We start from the raw sequence: 19234 nt of genomic DNA, 5'->3' as shown, positions 1-19234 counted from the left end.
TCATCAGTTGCCCCCACTCTTTCACATCGATACTAAGCAAATTCTCTTCACACTTCAGAGTAAACAAATTAGTAATGTCAACATTGTGTATTCTGTTCTGGATTTCTAGGCTTAGGCCTAGCAGCATATACCTTTATATCGATCAATGCTGGCGGTTTAAAAATTGTTTACTGCTGATGTTAAAAACAATCAGGACAAAATCCATCGCAGCTCAATGAAAATTTCCTTCCTTACTTTGAAGTATGCTGTAAGTATTGTAGCCTTGTTATGTGCTTGCTATAGCAGAGCTGTTGTAATTCTTGTAAATATTGTTTCTCTCTCCATATTTAAGGTTAAAATGTTGTTTGCACGTGTTTCATTTTAACACCAACATCTATCTGTACAGCTCGAAGAGCTTGAATAAAAGCACAATATATTCGGATGTGGACTAATATAATGCTTCTTAAAATGTGCATGGAAATATTCACAAGCATTTGTGGTGCTGTCTCTATCTAAAGATTGTGATGCCCACAATGAGAGAGGAAATCCTGACTTTGTGTCAGTGCAATTGTCAACTAAGTAATCTGAGAAAGATTCAGCTTCACGGGGTTGCACGGACATAAGATCATCAACAAATGCATCTTGCACTTCTGAAGAGTCTAATAATGCTAACACAAATAACCATGTCAATCATCTACCACTCAGAAGCCTTATTACTGTATTCACTTGATAAACCAATGTTTTGAATTGTCCCACACCACGCTTGCGTCAAATGAAAGCGGCAGCCCCTTATTGATGCTGCAAGCCAAACAGATGTAACTGCTTGATGTATGGATAATTCGAAGTCCATCACAATCGTACGAGGGAAGAAGTTAAGTCCAATGGCATTACATTTTTCAACAACAATCGTAAAATATTTGATGTACGTTTCTAATGTTTTATTGGGAAGTAGTCCAAAGACAAGTTGAACGTAGTTCCCATTTTCTACAGAATGAATGGTAAATAATTGCAGAAAAAGTTTTGCACTGTAATTAAATGTGCCGTCCACTAAAATTGTTGATTTTTGTACAAAATACCTAATATTAGTTATTGCCGAAAATATTGTTACTTACTGAATTGTTGGCCAATAGGAGGTCTTCGCCGTTACTGCTTTCTGTGTTGAATACTTGTAGAGCTTCATGAACCTCTTGCGTAGTTTTAGGTAGTCTTGGATGAAGTTTTCTTCTTTGCGTGTATAAGTTCCTTTTTGTTAGGTTTATATCCCTGGTCGTTATTTTCTCGCTTATTTCTTGTGGAGCTGAGCAGATTTCTCTCCTTATTAATTTTGAAGGTCTGTCGAACAAGTCTTCTTCACTGGCTTTGCGTTTCGCAGCATTTGTAATCATCTGACGGTGTACAGTTCCATCTTTTTCATGGTTGTGGTTTCCTTCTGTATTTAAAAGAATGTCACCTTCAACAGCTGTCACTATTTTGGCATTACACATTTTCACTATGCACCTCCATTTCTGTTCTTCTTTGTTCTTGTAATACTTCCTGTATTTATATCCATCAACTACAGTTAGTTCTTTCCCTCTTTGACTGTACATTTTAATCATGTTGCTTGTAGTCGCTGCAGGAGGGGGTACGAACAAAATGAAGAGTGGAGGAGTGAGAGTGCCGTAGCTTCGCGCGGGGTAATCAGTGCTGCGCGCGCACATGGAAAAGAGTACCCCGAGCTTTCACAGTAGGGGAGGGGAAAACGGTGGGGGGAGTTGTTGTATTGCGGAGTTTGAATATATATATATTTGCGGAGCTTGATAACACCGGTTCCAACACTCATGTGTAAATATAGCCCTGGACCCCTGCGGTGGCTGAGTTTCATTGAAAATCGCTAGTGACATTTGTGGCGGACAATGTTGCAGTTGCGATCTTTCTCGGGGTTCTCTCGTTTTGCCGTATTAGACATCTACATCATTCCGTCAATATTTCTCCATGTCGTCATTATTCCGTAGAGTGGCGGCTCCTGCATATTTCTTAAGAGGAGGAAAGAAATTAACAACACTAAATGACACCTTCTTGAATGAAACATGCTACAAATTAGCCTACATGCATACATGTAAGACCAGGTAGTGTTGGGGTTGGCCTTCCCTTCTGTATAGCAATAATCTGTTCTTGTAAACTGAGTTTCCTAAATTGTCCAAAATATATTATGATTTCACTTCCATTCGTTGTTGATTGTTGTAATTAACAATTACAAGGAAATTCACAACCTTGTAGCATTTTTCGAGCACACTACAGCATCACACGTGTTGGAAGAGACTAGTTTCTAACTCGTAACCGGAACCGTTTTACGGAAATGGAAATGGGAATGGGAAGTAATCTGAGGAAAGCGAGAAAACTGCACCCACCCACGTGGTCTGTGTTGCCACATGTACATTTTACAAGTTCAGTATCACATACTTTCGAAGAATGTCAGTTCTTGTAAAGTCACACTATCATTATTGTTCAAAGCTGCCGGTGGCCGATTAATTTTTTATGTTAAAATGATGTAGTTTGGAGTACCTACTTTCAGTTTCAAATATATTTGTACAAACTGACAACTTGGCTGTTGCCCTGTCTAGTAATCAATGAACAGAAGTGAATTTCAGGGGCCAACTATGTAAAACTACTTCCTCTTTGTTTTACATAAACCCGACTTTAACTTTCAAATATCCACGAAAGTTTCAAACCATGAATAGTAGCCTATATAAAATGCAATGAATAATATTTTTGATTTATAATTTTAAAAAAAGTTTACATGGTGTCTTTCATAGCGTTGCGTTAAAACTGTTTTTGTTGTGTCTCCTCCTAGATGTATTATAGTCCGGTTGAATGCAACATCGTTAGGTGGCAGCGGTAGCGAGCTTGCTGCACGACCAGTCGGTTTCTATTTCCCACCCATGACTGATTCAGAGGAGGATCTCCTCCCTCTCCGTTCATTTACTTGCTTTAAAACTCTGCTTCTTTCTCTGGCCGCTAGTGCGCTGTTGTCTATGTGTGTTAACTGCAGTAGAGGAGGAATGGAGTGCCTTTCCTCTACACAGACAATCTCGCATCTTTCTCACAGTTTTCTACAGCACATGAGCGCGCGTCGTTTAAAACTCGATCAACAAAATTTTTCTTATAGCTGTGAACTTAAAAATTATCGAATCTTCCTCGAATTTCAAGGCACATATTTTATTTGGTATTTACTTTCAAAAGAAGAAAATGTGAGGAGGACGTTCCTCCCTTCCCTTCCCCGAGGAACCGCCACTGATTCCATAACATTTCCCCAAACGTCGGCAGGCGACGCACGGAGGGGCTGGCCTAGAGTGAAGTTGCCTGCTCGAAACCTGGGTACGCAGCGAACTTTAGTGTAGTCAGCCGGTGTGGGTTTAGGTATGTGTCTGGCTTGAGGATTAGCGCCAGATGTTGAAAGGTTGCAGTTGTGGGTCGTAGTGCCCCCTCTAAAAATTCCATTCCAATTACAGCTCTGAATATTATGTATTTATTTTCACTAGAGAGACAAAGGAGGACACACATGCTTTATACGCCTTCACCCATCCGAATTTACGTGAAACTTCAATATCCTCCCGCACCACACATGGGAGAAAAAACGTACAGTACCGGTACCAAAGTAATTGAAAATAACCTCAAAATTGTATCACCCTCTATCCTCAGGCTGCAGTGTAAGCCTTCGGGTCCCTCCTCCGTACGAGAGAAAAAATACTCTAGAACAGCGGTTACCAACCAGGACTACGCCACTCAGAGGTACGCCAAAGATAATTGGTAATGGTGGACGTCACAGTTTGTTGCTTCGCGCCATATAATACCTGATGATACGAGTAAAGGTAAATCTGAAATTATTTTAACGTGTTTCGTAATTGTACTCTTTTTATTTTGTTACGTTTTTTTATAGTATAACATTACAAAACACATATTAATGAAATAATTATCAGAGTTATTAGTTTCCATTACGTTATTAGTTTCTGAAAATTTTAAAATAGCCCTAAAAATTGCTTTTTGCTAAGTTCATTGCCATTATTTTAAACTAAAAGCAACTGATCTAGATATACAAAATCGCTTTATTACTTCTTATGTAAGTGGTATAATAAAAATGGTGTGGAGGAGTTGGTGGTAGGTCTACAGTTTCAGTAAAAGCCTAGTTAAGGGACACAAAAGATTAAAAAAAAGATTGGGAATTGCTGCTCTAGAAGTCTACAGACTGCGAGAGTTATTAGCTCACACAGCACGCCCCAAATAATCTTCCTCTCTTATATAACCGACCGAAAATTTTCTACGAGTTTGTTAACCGACTATTTCCCAAGTTATTTGTGTATCCATTTAAGTGGTTAAATAAGTACACGTTTATCTCAATGTGAAATAAAAGTCCACAAGGGAAAAGCTTTTGGTTCTAAAACTACCGTTATTTCTTTTCTTAAAAGTAATTTTCATCCATACACCAGGTATAAATTCTTTACAATTTTGCAACAATTTGAAATATATATATATATATATATATATATATATATATATATATTTACTGTCACACTAGCACAGCGGTCGTCAGCGCAGAGCACCCTGGGGCTAGCATTTCTTACCCGCGGAAAACACAGTGCACCATGGTCCACTCGTAGCTGCTAGCGGGTATGCTCTCTATCTCTTCCTGCTGCACGACGGGGCACACGGGACGGCACAGCTTACCCTTTACACATTTCAGCGAGTGCTGATGACCAATGCGACTAGCATAAACTTTGTATTGATACCACGAAACATATGATTTCTATAGTTTTAAATAATAACCTACAAGTGAACCTCCTAATATTTTAGCCATCACTGCAACCAAACCGTTGATGATACGATTTAATATTACTGTACAGTGTTTCACTATTTATCATTATGGCACCCATATACTAAAAAATAAAATATATCTGGCACTTCACTTTTGAAAACTTGATATGTTACATGGAATCACTCCTGACCGTGGAACGAGCGAGACCCGAGTTCAAATCCTGATCGGTACAAGTTACCTGGTTGAAGTCTTTCCGAGGTTTTCGCTCAACCCATTAAAAGCAAATGTTGAGTAACTTTCGGCGCTGGACCCTGGGCTCATTTCGCTAGCATTATCACTTTAACTTTACTCAGACGCTAGATAAGCGTAACAGTTGATAAAGCGTCGTAAAATAAACCAATTATAAAAGAATTTCTGCTGTTTTGTCACACACTGAAATATTTATATTGACTGTATAAGCTGTAACTATTTTATGAAACAAAATTATTATATCTGTTAAACAAAACTAACACTGGAAACAACGCCAATAAAAACACAGCACACCCGGCTTCTTAACCGTAACAATCAATACTGAAAATTCAGACGGTTTAAATTTCAACCAATCAAAATTGGCAGGCAGACCATCAATCTTCAAGGAAACAACTATCTGAGAATCTACATAACTAAATTTATTTTAGTTACTGAGAAGATGAAATAGAAATATAATATTGTTTAAATTATATTTTTTAGTTTTAAAAAGTCTGAACTCTCCAGAAAATTCTCCCGGACTATTCCCTGAATTCATCACTAATGACAGATAGTCCCAATAATAATTTAAATTTGTCATATTGTCACTGCGACAAATATAGCCTAACAATTACTGTAGGCCTATAAGGAAACAGTAGGCCTATGCATTCAACAGTTTTCTGATCTTACGAGAACACTGTAACCGTTACTGTTCTCCAACCAGGAGATAAACCGTGAAAGGAATGTGCTTACTATTGCCTCATCTATTGGAGCGAAGTAGATAGATAATATTAGAGTTATAACATCAGTTTAAAAATCATGCGCTCTCCTGCATATGCTATTTCCTGTGTGGAGGGATTAAAAGACCAGGAGATTAACAGTGATCTAATTTTGTAACTACGGTAGTATAAAAATGTGTATATTAGTGTTATTGTTTGCGCTTTGAGAGATAGCCAATAGAGATACGAGTACCCACGTGTGTGACCTTATGACATCTTATGACAACATTCATTCACAGCACCACCCCGCTCCGTCTCATTCCCTGGAGACTTTCTCGTGATTGGAGTACAGTACGATTATAATAAATTTAATCATGTAATTATGCAACATTTACGCATTTACACGAAAATTAGGGTGCAATCAGTTATTAACGATATTCATATAGCATAAACATACCTTCTATAGTTACAACTTTTTTAAATAATGGCACATACTCGACTATTCCTCATTCACATAATATATGAATTAAATTATAACTTCCTACTAAAAATACAAAAGATAATACAATTAAGGCTAATCTAACTCCGTTATGTAGACCAATTATTTATCTACAGAGTCGTCGTGCAAGGTGTTCCACAAGAGACTGGTCTACGCTACACCAATGAGATGATGATGATGATGATGATGATGATGATGATGCCACAGCGGAATCGGAGATCCCGGAAAAAAATTCCTTTGTTACCTGGACCACGGGCTTGCCCAACACAAGTTATAAATCGGGGATCAAATCCGGACCCACGAGATTCTAAGTCCACAGCTCTAGCCACTAGATCACCGTGGCGGCATATGTTAAAAAGGAGTACTGAACTCAAAAACCACGTAGTAGGAAAATGCAATTCAGTAATTCTGTAAGTAATTAAAAATACAATGGTGAAAATCCGACATCAATAACACAAATAATTCTCGAGTTACGTACAGTACCTTTGAAGGTTGGGGGTCGTATGGCGATGACGTCACTGTGCGATGCCGTCAGCTGGAGCTCCAGTCCGAAAAGCAAGAAATATCTTTCTTCAGTTTCCTCTTTTAACTTGGATAGTGACCCAAGATTTTGTGGATGATCTTCTCAGCTACGATGTAGGTGGTGCATTTGTATTAGATATATTGTCGATTAATTATTTTACAAATTGTCGCCAGTCGATAGTCTTCTGTTTGTATTTTCTTTTACACGCTCACTCTGCCGATGCTTTTGAAAATTTCACTGTCCTTTACATGGACTTTTTTTAAAATTATGGTTTATTTATCGACGCTCGCAACTGCAGAGGTTATATCAGCGTCGCCGGTGTGCCGGAATTTTGTCCCGCAGGAGTTCTTTTAAATGCCAGTAAATCTACTGACATGAGCCTGTCGCATTTTAACACACTTAAATGCCATCGGCCTCAGCCGGGATCGAACCCGCAACCTCAAGCATAGAAAGCTAGCGCTATACCAACTACGCCAACTACACTACCGAGGGCGACTACACGGACATTGTGGTCAGGAGCTGTGATCTTACGTACATTCCCACAAAACTAAGGTGCACCCTTTTAGGAACGTACTTCAGTCTCTCATTATGAATACATTCCAGACTGCCAGAATGTAGAATAGTTATTTATGCAACAAGTGGATAATCATGATGATTTATGGCATGAGTGAATGCTTGTCGCACGAACGACAGTGAGTGCGACAATTTTCAAAAGTGTCATAATGATTATCCACGAGTTGGATACAACACTTTATGGCATATTACAATTATAAATTGTAGGAAATAAACTGTGAAAGAAATTCGGGCTCCATAGCTGAGAAGTTGTCGTCATATGTTCGTATTGATTAGTTGCGCCTGGCATTGGGTACAGGGAAATGGATGACCTTGCAGGTTATTTCTATTTTATTGGGTTATTTTACGACGCTATATCAACATCTAGGTTATTTAGCGTCTGAATGAAATAAAGGTGAAATGAGTCCGGGGTCCAGCACCGAAAGTTACTCAGCATTTGTTCGTATTGGGTTGAGGGAAAACCCCGGAAAAAACCTCAACCAGATAACTTGCCCCGACCGGGATTCGAAACCGGGCCACCTGATTTCGCGGCCAGACGCGCTGACCGTTACTCCACAGGTGTGGACTTGCAAGTTATGTTACAAATGTTCATTTATTTTGTTAATATAGCTTCTGTGAACCACAGAACTGTTTTATGTGATATTACAAACGTGATACAAATTGTTAAAGAATGGAAATAAATGATACGTTATCTTGTGTCCTGCATTTCATTTCTTGTTACACGACGCGTTGAAGAGTCAGACGAGTTGCATGCATCCCGACCAAGCGTTCCCGTATTACGTCTTTGCTACTATCGGCACGCGTGCCATAAGCCGATTACGGACGATATTCGATGTAGTAACAACCTGTTTATAATGCTAGGATGGCATAAAATTATTTATATTACTCAGATCTTTCAGAAATCTTTTATTACTAATTCTCTCTTATGGATGAGGATATTCTTTCGAATTTTTCTTAATCCATTTACGGTCTCCAATCTGGTTGTCATGAGCACAGGATGTGATTTCTTTCCATTTTCCCATGAATGAATATTCCATGCGTGGTTTAGAATTGAAGTAAGTTTTTCAATAAGCAGTTCAGGATCGTTTTTACATGTAGCTGAGGACCACCAGAGATGGTTGTAAATGAACTTTTCCATTCATGTATAATCGAATCTTTGCTATACCTGTTAAATGTTTTCATTAGCGATTTTCCGAGATGCCACAAGTAAAACTCGTGATGAATAGTTGGAAACGTCTTTTTCATCATAGCCCTTACTCCTGTGTGTCTCATCAGACAGAAAAAGTTTCACTGGTAGCGTTTGACATATTTTCTGAAGTAGTGTTTCACAAGCATGTTTTTCCATGTCTCCTTGCGTCATGCTCCTCTCAACGATAATGAAGTCCAATATTTTAGACGTACTCAGGTTTATGATGGTGTAAGTGATAAATTTTGCCGAAAACCCTGGGGAATCGTATTGCCCATCTCCTGCTAAACACAGATTTTGTTCTCCTACTGCAGCTGCAAAGTTAACATTCTTTTCCTCAAACTACGTGCGGTGAATGGTAGGAAACAAATGTCGTTTAACCAATTTATAAAAGTAAGCCTCGCTAAAAAAAAAAAAAACACATCTTGATTGTTTCTACAAATGTTCTGAAAGCACTGAAGGTAAGTCCACACAAATAAATCCCTGACGCAACATAAACGCCCTTTTTCGACTGAAGATTGCCAATGCCCGTTGGTGCAAACAGTTTTTACATGAAAACACGCACCTGATTGACCTTTATGAGTTTCGGTCACAGGCATTCCACACACGACATAATTTAAATAACGGCAACAATGCACTGGTAAACACTATAATTAACGAAGTTGACTGCTCTTTCGCATTTCATTGTCTTTTTTCACTCTTTCATTTTCAGAGTCTGTATAATCGGAAGGATTGTAATCTTCATCAGAATCGATGTCGGAGTAACCACTATTTTCTTCTGACTCACTTACAATACATCTGTACGTCTCAAGTCTCAGTTCACATTGATGCTCATTTCCACATCATCTATTTTATCAAATTCAGATGTCTCACATTCTGATGTGGTGCTAGTGCCAGGCTTATGGCTTTCGAATAGTTCTGGAACAGTTTTCTCTCTTATGAAAGAAGATTTTTTTTGGCGATTTTTGTTTTTTACTCAGGATCTAGAAACTTGAATAGAATAGCATCATCATTCACTCGCGGATGTTTCAATTTACAATCGGGCAGAAGCCTTTTTTCATAATATCTGACTGATTAAAATCTTCATTTCGGAAATGTATGCCACAGATTACCAAACGTGATGTGGGAATGAAATTTTTTCGCTTTGCACACAAAATCCATTTGTGCGAGATCGTGCGTATTTGCTTCGTTTCCGCACAAAACCAACCCGCGGTAAATCTAAAATTCCACATTCAGTATTCCCAACCGAACACACATAACAATTTCCCTCTTCTTACCGCTTAAGTGACATATTGATTTTACTGCTTTAGGCTTTTAACATATTATTTTTAGAGACGTTCAATATAGTAATAATTATAAATTGGAAACTTACCACTGCAATTTCACCTAAATTGCACTGTTAATTATTGTTTTTAAATATTTGCAAAAATTAAGTAAACTCTACAACTCCACTAAAGTTACTGAATTTCGTGATGCATGTAACATTAAGGAAGCCGTTTGTTTTAAGTTCGCATTTATAGACTGGGGGGAAAAAAAAGACAAACGTATAACACGGCCTGCTGGAGTATAGTAAACACAGAAAACATTTTAACATGTTGAAGACTGATATTTTTGTTTTCCAAAATTGCCGTCATTGAACAGAAACCAAGATGGAGATTTCATTGCAACTAATTAGAAATTCCTCTTTCAGGTATGTAATAAACGATCTTCGCACAAAATAATGTACGATACACGAGCGGTATGTTTTCTTTCAATTCTCGGAAATTAAAAAAGCTCAACTACGTTTCGCTTTTTCAAACTTTTCCTCGAACATGAAAACTTCAACATATCGCTCTTGTAACGCATATTACTATTCTTGTATACACTTGCGAATTTGTCCTTGTTCCGAAAAGAATTAGAACTAGAGACGAGAATTTCATGCACTATAAAATCCCAAAATATTATGCGTGCATTCATGCGCTATCAAACTATGAAACATGCACGATCAAGCGAAAAATACATTAAAATATGCATTTTCATTTTTGTTCCATATATCTCATTTCACTTCACTTTTTTTTTTTTTTAAGTTAACAACATTTCTAAATTTATTTCTGTGAAGTTCCTGTGCTTGTCAGTCAATATGTTTTTGTAGACAGAGTATGACCTCTGTACATCGCAAGAAGTTATGGGTGCAAACTTGAGCGAACACACTTGTGATAGTGACAGGTCAAATTCTTCTTTCAAGTTTTCGCCACAAATAACCTTCTTCACTGAAGAAAAGGATCCGAAGTCCGGGTTCGCATTTATGACCCTGTAAAGTTTGTTTTTCGCCACACCCACTTTCCCCCTGGCATAACTGAGGGATCTCTGAAATTCTTAGCAGATTCTTCCCTTTTCTGCATTCTTGCAATATGTGAAGCAGATGCGACATGCTAGTAGACTTGAAATTGTTTAGTACAGTATATTTTATTTGAAATTACAGTTACCTAGATGCGATTTAAAAACGGACATCGTGATTTAATTAATTATTCCAAAGAAGTTTTAAATTTTATTTTTACAAAGAACAACTGCCATAAAAATAACCGGAAACAGAATAGCAGTGCTTACCTATTTACTGCAACAACCGCAGAATACGACATTCCCATCTGATCTAATAAAATCCTTCCCTTTAATCCACTGTGCAAAAAGTACACTTTTGGAACCCTTAATTGGAAGCATATTAGAACCACATAAACACAGCAAACAGAATAAACAAACACATTAACCACTTATGAGGTCCATACACTGCAAAGACAATTATGGAATGATTCCGATTTTAGAAGAATCTAAGTTGCTACTAGTACTGGAAAAGGAAGAGAATTTACAACCTCCTGAAAGAGGGTGCGCTTTTGACCTAAATTATTTGTCGGCAGTTTCCTTGAACTTCTATATTTCCTCTTTACTATTCTCAATCACCTCGTTTTTCAGTATTTTATTGTTTGACTGCAAAGTTTTAATACTGTATTCTAAAATATTTACCTTTCTTTTCAGTAAATCAATTTGTTTTCCGCGTTCATCACACTTCAGACAATGTACTTCAGACGCTACAGACGTTTCTTCAAATCCCTGTGTAATATTTACATATTCAGAGCTGCCGGTAGTAGGTTCTAATCTTGGCTTCTTTGGACTCAATGTCTGAAGGTGATTAAGAGCAGCTTTCCGAATATTTCTCTTCTGATATCTATCGTCTCGGTTTGAGTCACTTGTAGCTTTGGAACTTGGAATATTTAGAGATGGGACCGCAGTTTTCTTCAATATTTTCCTTTCTTTTAACCCCAAAAGCCTGTTCTTCATATCATCTTCATAATCAGTCACACTTTCGAAATGATCACTACAGATACGTGCACACTTAATATTCACTTCGTCCTGCCTGTGACACTTGCTTTCCCACTCTTTAGCTAAAAGCACGTCTTTCGGAAAACAGTGATAAATTACTTCGTGAGTGTGACGAGAGTCATTCGAGCAGTTCGCTACAGCACAATTCACCATTTTTAAACTTAAAATACTATCATTAATAATGTAATGCTGTACTTTTATAATTAAGCACATAAAGAACTGTTATATACGCTCATTACACAACCAAGTAGGCCTACATTACGAAACGGTGCATGTAAACTTGAATTACATTTCTCAACACTCGTAACTGCAACACTCACCGAGACCAACTGTACCGCAGTGACGTCAGAAAGTGGTGGGGTGGCTAGAGGGGAGACTCAAGGCGGCAAGCTGAACAACAAAGCATTGAGCCAGCCCTTCCTTCTATAGCCCTGATTCTCAATACCCAACGAAATAAATCCATTTATGACACGCAGTCTATAGAGGGTCCTCGGTAAAGTGTTGTAAAAATGAACTTCGGTCAAGGGAAAGGCCTGTAACATTTTATTAGCCACCGGCGTGGCTCAGTCAGTTAAGGCGCTTGCCTGCCGGTCTGACGTTGCGCTCGGGCGTGGGTTCGATCCGCGCTTGGGCTGATTACCTGGTTGGGTTTTTCCGAGGTTTTCCCCAACCGTAAGGTGAATGCCAGGTAATCTATGGCGAATCCTCGGCCTCATCTCGCCAAATACCATCTCGCTATCACCAATCTCATCGACGCTAAATAACCTAGTAGTTGATACAGCGTCGTTAAATAAACAACTGAAAAAAAACATCTTATTGTGAAAATCTTAACATTTTATTTCATTTTTGTGTTTTTTTTTCCTTCTTCAATCCTGATTCCTGAAGCTAACATAAGGCACATAAAAATCGAGAAACTGAGGTGTCCACTCAAAACCATTAAACCATGCAAATATGCACGGAAAAAGTACACATATTTGGAACCGGAAAGTAATGAAATGGACAAGTACTAAGTTTGAGCTATGTCCTATGTTCCTATAAAAACATGCAATTGCATGGAATTCTTGTCTCTAATTACAACCAATATTTTTATTTTTCCCGGTAGTATTAGTACAGCCGTAAACACTGCAAGAAGGCATTGTTGCCGCAAATAAAAACCAGTCAGTGAGAAATAATTAGACACCAGAAAATGTTTTGTAGCCTATGAACACCACAGACTCACTCACAGCCAAAGCAATAAACAACACTGAACACTCCTGCATGCGTTTGTCATAGTCAAAACAAACAATAACACTGAAATGCTAGCTGCCGGCTGTCTTGCTGACGAGCCACGCCCATCGCACAGTGACGTCATCGCAGCGAACAACTGCTACTACTATAGTGTCTTGTAGATTGAGAACAGCATCTTATTTCGAGTTACGGTCTTCAATACTGCTATGAGCTACACATTCTCTACATTATATAAAAAAATATTTGTTTGGTTCAGTACAAACTCTCCGCAAGATTGCACTGCAATGTGCACTCTCCTAATAATATGAAATAGTAAAACACAGTAGGTCCCGCGCCGTGGCATCGTGGTCCAAGGCATCCTGCCTAGAACTCGCGTTATGGAATGCGTGCTGGTTCGAGTCCTAATGGGGGGAAGAAATTTTCTCATGAAATTTCGTCCAGTGTATGGGACCGGTGCCCACTCAGCATCGTGATGCGCTTGGGGAGCTACAATTGATATAGCGAAATCCGGTTACGCAAACCAGCTATAACGGCTGGGAGGCTCATCGTGCTAATCACATATACCTTCATTCTGATTGGTTGGTCGTCCACCTCTGCTTCGGCATGTGGCCGTGAGGCCAGCAGCCGGCTGGTAGGTCTTGGACCTTCATGGGTTGTAGCGCCACGGATTATTAAACCACAGAGGAGAAACTACATCTAAGATTAGATCAAATTACTTAGGATATCTTAGATTAAATTATAAGTTACGGAACATATTAAGTTACTGTTAGAGTTACTTCTTAATTGATCTTATGAAACTCCACTGAATGTTCAATTTCCGTCCTACGGTCAGGAAAATTGTGATCTGGCGGCATGCAGGCCTACTAAATTCTCTCGTTTGACTCCAATTTAGTAAAAGACATAAACGAGTTCTTTTGCGAAGTATTAGCTGGGAATACATGCTTGGTGCAAGAACTGATTTTTTTTCCTTGTATGGAGGAGAGACACGAAGGTTTACACTGCTGCCTGAAGATTATTGTGCTTACCACTACTATTCTCTGAATGATTGTGTAGCCGAACGTTCGTGCTCCTGTACAAGTATAGCACGCCGCACTGTTAACTGAACCCGGGCTATGGATGATGATGATGATGATGATGGTGGTGGTGGTGATGATGATGATAATGATGGTAGATGTGTCCGAGGTCCAACGCCGAAACTTACCCAGCAATTCTGATTCAATTGGTTGAGGGAAAAAACTCCAACCAGTTAACTTGGTCCAACCAGTATTTGAACACCGCCACGCTCGTTTCACGGCCAGACGTGCTAACCGGTATTCCATAGCGGTGGACGTGCAAGCACTGTACTTGTAAGGAAATTTCATCGACGTAATTGAAGGGTGCTCTGCAATAACAAGTTATGTGTAAGACAGGCCTGCACAAGGTTTGCGCTCTCCGAGCCGGCTCACACCTCATGCGCGGACAGCAGATATTAGCTGCGCACTGTATAAGGATGGACTGGAAGAAGGGGTGATCTCGTACAAAATGAACACAAAAGAAAGTACTATTACGAGTGTTCATGAAATGAATTCCCGTTCAGTCTTTGCAAAACTATCTTGGACTATTATTAATTAATAAAGAAATATTTGTTTTACAGAAATAATAGAAATTCCATAGCTACTTAAATGTACAATATCATTTTGTTATATTTTTATTTATCAGTACAGGAAAACGAGGTTTTATGCTGTTGGCAGCTGAGAGGAACAGTAGCCTACTGATCATAATGAAACATCTGTTACAAATGTTCGATGCCTGCCTGTATTAAAGTTGATTGTAAAAAAACAGTTGCTCACAAATATAAATGTTGAGCCAAACATAGCAATCATTTTCACAGCGAGCCTGTGTAGTCGTGGATATTATTGCTAATGTTTAGTCTTGTAAAACTCAACCAGGCTAGTAGTGTTATTCAAACGATCTTTAGCCCTTAGGTCACAATGAAGACCAATAAGTTCGAGCTGTAAATCGTTAAATGTTATGTTTTAGGCCTATTTAACGACGCTCGCAACTGCCGAGGTTATATCAGCGTCGCCCGTGCGCCGGAATTTTGTCCCGCAGGAGTTCTTTTACATGCCAGTAAATCTACTGACATGAGCCTGTCGCATTTAAGCACACTTAAATGCAATCGACCTGGCCCGGAATCGAACCCGCAACCTTGGGCATAGAAGTAATTAAGAAAGTACCTCTGATAAGACAATGTATTTCAAATTCATAAAAAATAAATACCGACTGTACCTACCTCGGGTAATAATGCAGCTTTCAAGTCCTGAACCTTTTCACTGCGATCTTCAGCAACAAAACAATCGTAAGTATCTTTATGTCTGGACTCGTAATGACGCATTATGTTATGTTTCTTTCTACCTTTCAAAATGTTGTGGCAGATAAGGCACTGAGTATTTACTCCAGCAGCTATGAAAAAATAAGCATTTTCCCATGCAACATTGAAAGAATTTGCCTGATGATCACTTTTCCGTTTTTTAGATTTCTCCATACTGTACTGTAGCAGTAGGTAAGCAACGTGAAACAGTTACTGAGAATACACACTGCACTCCACTAGATAGCTGAGTGGTCGTTTCCCTCTCCCCTACCTATAGCAAGTCTATGCCATTCTGACGTATCTTCCTCTCCGTCTCGACGAGCGGTAAATACAGCTCTCCCGCTCCGAAGGAGCGCACGCGCTCGTTGAGCGCTGTTTGTGCAGGTATGACGTAAGAAGTGGGGTTTGGCAGTAAGTAAAAGTAACATTGTTTTCATTAACAAAGAAAGACCTTCGCAAATCTGCGTTTTTTAATTAGTATTATTGATAGTTTATTTGTATAAGTTTCATGTATTATTCGTCAAAATCTCGTTATTGAATTTGTTATTTTTATACATTAATTGTGGCGACTATACCGAAGTATGTGTACATACCTTGTTATTGCAGGGCACCCAGCAATTATACTCAGGAGTGTATTTCAGACCTGGCGGCACCAAGGCAAATTTTGCATCTATAAAAAAAATCATATTTTGTACACATTTAAACAATTTCATATTGAGATCTTAATCGCAGACCTAATAATCTCTATATCCAGATTCGAATCCATGTATCATCTTCTGACATTCCATAAGTATTAAATTATGATGATGATGATGATGATGACGAAGACTACTACCGGAATCCCAGAGCCAGGGCACTTTTTTATTTAGAAATACACCACTGATTATACTGCATTAGAGAAATCGTCTTTGCATAGTCATTTATTTTATCACGCGGAGTTCATGGGAAGGCTGACTAACAAATGCGCAGTTTGTACAGTACGATTATTTAGTCCTGATAGTCGCCGGAGATGTGCGCCTGGGTTAGGCAAGTCCATTTAGTTACGCCAAGGGGTGTTTGGGTTAGTCACTCGCTTGCCTTCGGAGCGATCGGATGTCATGCGTGCGGTAGAGCGGTACGTTTCTAGTACAATTAAGTTGTACTGCATTCCTTTACCGACCGCTCGCCCTTATCTCTACTACGGAGCTATCCCCACTACTCCTATTACTTCCCCTCTTTCGCGTCGCTGAGCTGTCAGGACTAAATAATCGGTCTGTATTTGTCCAAAGAATTGGTAAATAATAACGAACTTAATAATCTCATTCAAAAGTTATTGGACCGACAAATAGTTCACAAAGAACTTGATCTGTTGATTTCTGTTCCTATTTCACAACCCAATTATCTTATCAGTTATCACCTTCCCAACTCCCGTGGCCTAATAAATAAGGCATCTCCTATACCGGAGATTGCGGATTCGAATTCCACTGGGGTTAGCTGTTAGTTTTACATGTTTCATTTTTGCTCCCTAGTTATTAACACGTATTGTCTACAAAACTACGAATACACGATTACTGTAAAGTTCATTAAATTAACGCTGAGGAAAGTGCTGATTTTGAAAGAAACTAAAGCAAAATCTATGGAGGACAAAACAGGTTTTATCGCATTTAATTGAATTAATAATTTAAATCATTACTTTGAACATGAAAATATTTCATTTGATAAACAAACATCATCATAAAATGTACTGTTACTATTTGGAATATAGAAATATTTAGGATGTATAATATAATATTTCCACTTCTTGGTAAATTTGACGACTTCATTGATCTAAGCCAGGACTGTACACGTTTTGTACTCACTGAGCAGACTCGCGATTCGCGAGCGTAACAGATTGCTGAGAACGCTTGGCCGCTGTACGGGAAAGGAGTGAGAGGGGATAAGAGGTAAAAGAGAGGTTGGGAGTTTACAGTTGACTGAAAATGTATACACATACACAGAAGAAAGAGCTTTATCATATGGAGTTATAATTAATTGATTTTCTTTGTATTTAACTTATTTTGATTGTTGAAAGAAATGAAAAGAAGTAAAGTTTTCTACCTATGCAATTTTGAATTTAAAATCATTAACTTTATTGTCATTCCAGATGAAAACATATTAATTTCAATGTATTTTACGTTTAATACTGCGACCCTGTTTCTTCTTCTTCATTATTATTATTATTATTATTATTATTATTAGTAGTAGTAGTAGTAGTAGTAGTAGTAGTAGTTGTAGTTTAATTACTATTAGTAGTATTGTTTAGTGTTCTAACTATTGCATTTCCGATTGAAATAATTTGTATGAACTGCAAAAACATATTGCACAGAAATTAATAAATATTACAATATTTTAAAATTGTAATATAGAATTAGTAAATGAAATGAATTATATGCTTTTAAGTTTGTAGCATTTTATAAATAAAACTGAAATATAGCCTTATTTTAAATGCTTAAAACCACAAACATGTGACGATACATTTATAACCTACCTCAAGGTATAGCGATAGTTTTAACTCGTCAACTTTTCTCTTGCGATCTTCGCCAACAAAATCATCATACACAGCTTTATGTATGGTGTCGTAATGGCGCATTATGTTATGTTTTCGTCTTCCTCTTATAATTTTCTGACATATAAGGCACTGAGAATGTTCTCCAGCTGCTACAAAAAAATAACAGCTTTCCCATAACATATGAAAAGAAGATGCTTGGTGATCACGTTTCTTTCGTTTCCCTACGTCCATTACGCACTACTGATAATCACGAGACAAGAGAATATTGAAGAATTCTGAAGATAACTAGAGCACCCCACTCTTTCTCCTCCACCGCAACGATACCACCCCTACACTGCGCTCGCGAGTTAGTTCTTCAACTCTCCTCCTTCAGCTGAGCGCTCGCCTTCAGTAAGCACCGTTTCAGCGTTGCCAACCTTAGAACTAACTTTCCAGCCACAACTGTATCAAAATCCAGCGCCTTTTCTCTAAAACAGCTACATATGAAATTTTATACTTAGGCCTACCGTGATTATTTATGTTATAATAATATGTATGTATTATTATTATTATTATTATTTTATAAGCACTTTTTATTTTAATGATCAAAACAACTGAAAACAAAAGTAAACAAACAATGAAAGTGAATTATCACCATTCATTCGAGAAAAATTCGTTCCGGCACCGGGAATCGAACCCGGGACCTCTCAGCTCTGCGCGCTCTTTCCAACTGAACTATGCCGGGACACGATCCACGGCGCCGATCGAACTCCTCTCATTGTAATGTGACACGATTTCGGCATAGCTCAGTTGGAAAGAGCGCTCAGCGCGCAGAGCTGAGAGGTCCCGGGTTCGATTCCCGGTGCCGGAACGAATTTTTCTCGAATTAATGGTGATAATACACATTGACTACTTCATAGTAGTCGTGATAATATTCAATGAGGGTGGCGAGACCTCATAAAATGAATATGTGATGTAATGAAAGTGAAGTTTAACGAGTATTTGAATTTTCTAAAGAACACGTCTCCCTTGGTTTACAGCGATCAAAGATTCAGAACTTAAAATAATACTGTTGAAGTCTGAATGACAGCTGTTACAGTACACGTAACCTACTATCACAGTATACTGTGATAAGAACTTCAAAGTTAGAAAATAGGTCTTTTGTCTGACACCTTCACTGGAGAGCTTATTCAAGGTTTCAGTCACAGTCTAGTATATACAGTCACGAAGCTTGAGTTGTGAGGGTGCTAGAAACAATAGACTGTGCCGGTACTATTTCGTAGTATGTCTGTAATGAGGCGATA

The 19234-nt window shown here is 38.4% G+C and overlaps 1 protein-coding gene, 1 long non-coding RNA gene and 1 other non-coding gene across 8 annotated transcripts in view; 2 read left to right on the top strand and 1 right to left on the bottom strand.

Moving 5' to 3' along the window:
• The window catches only part of LOC138707702 (uncharacterized), a 39808-nt gene extending 21476 nt beyond the window's left edge, over positions 1–18332 (bottom strand). For 2 of the 6 annotated variants that reach the window (XM_069837525.1, XM_069837526.1), the window contains exon 1: positions 1092–1691. In XM_069837525.1, coding sequence (XP_069693626.1) covers positions 1092–1676 — 585 coding nt within the window. In that variant the 5' untranslated portion in view covers positions 1677–1691. Of the gene's footprint in view, positions 1–1091; positions 1692–14275; positions 14465–16017; positions 16095–17262; positions 17339–17930 lie in introns of those variants that run through there. The other 4 variants (XR_011334325.1, XR_011334324.1, XR_011334326.1 and 1 more) reach the window with 4 other exon arrangements.
• Positions 1–19234, top strand: part of LOC138707709 (uncharacterized) — a 114831-nt gene that overhangs the window by 79936 nt on the left and 15661 nt on the right. The gene's annotated exons all lie outside the window — the stretch shown is intronic.
• TRNAC-GCA (transfer RNA cysteine (anticodon GCA)) lies at positions 18726–18801 on the top strand. The gene has a single exon. It is a non-coding gene; the product is annotated as a tRNA-Cys (tRNA).

Source organism: Periplaneta americana, chromosome 10 (genome assembly GCF_040183065.1).
Source record: "Periplaneta americana isolate PAMFEO1 chromosome 10, P.americana_PAMFEO1_priV1, whole genome shotgun sequence".
NCBI lineage: Eukaryota > Metazoa > Arthropoda > Insecta > Blattodea > Blattidae > Periplaneta > Periplaneta americana.
This window is presented reverse-complemented; position numbering and strand designations above follow the sequence as displayed.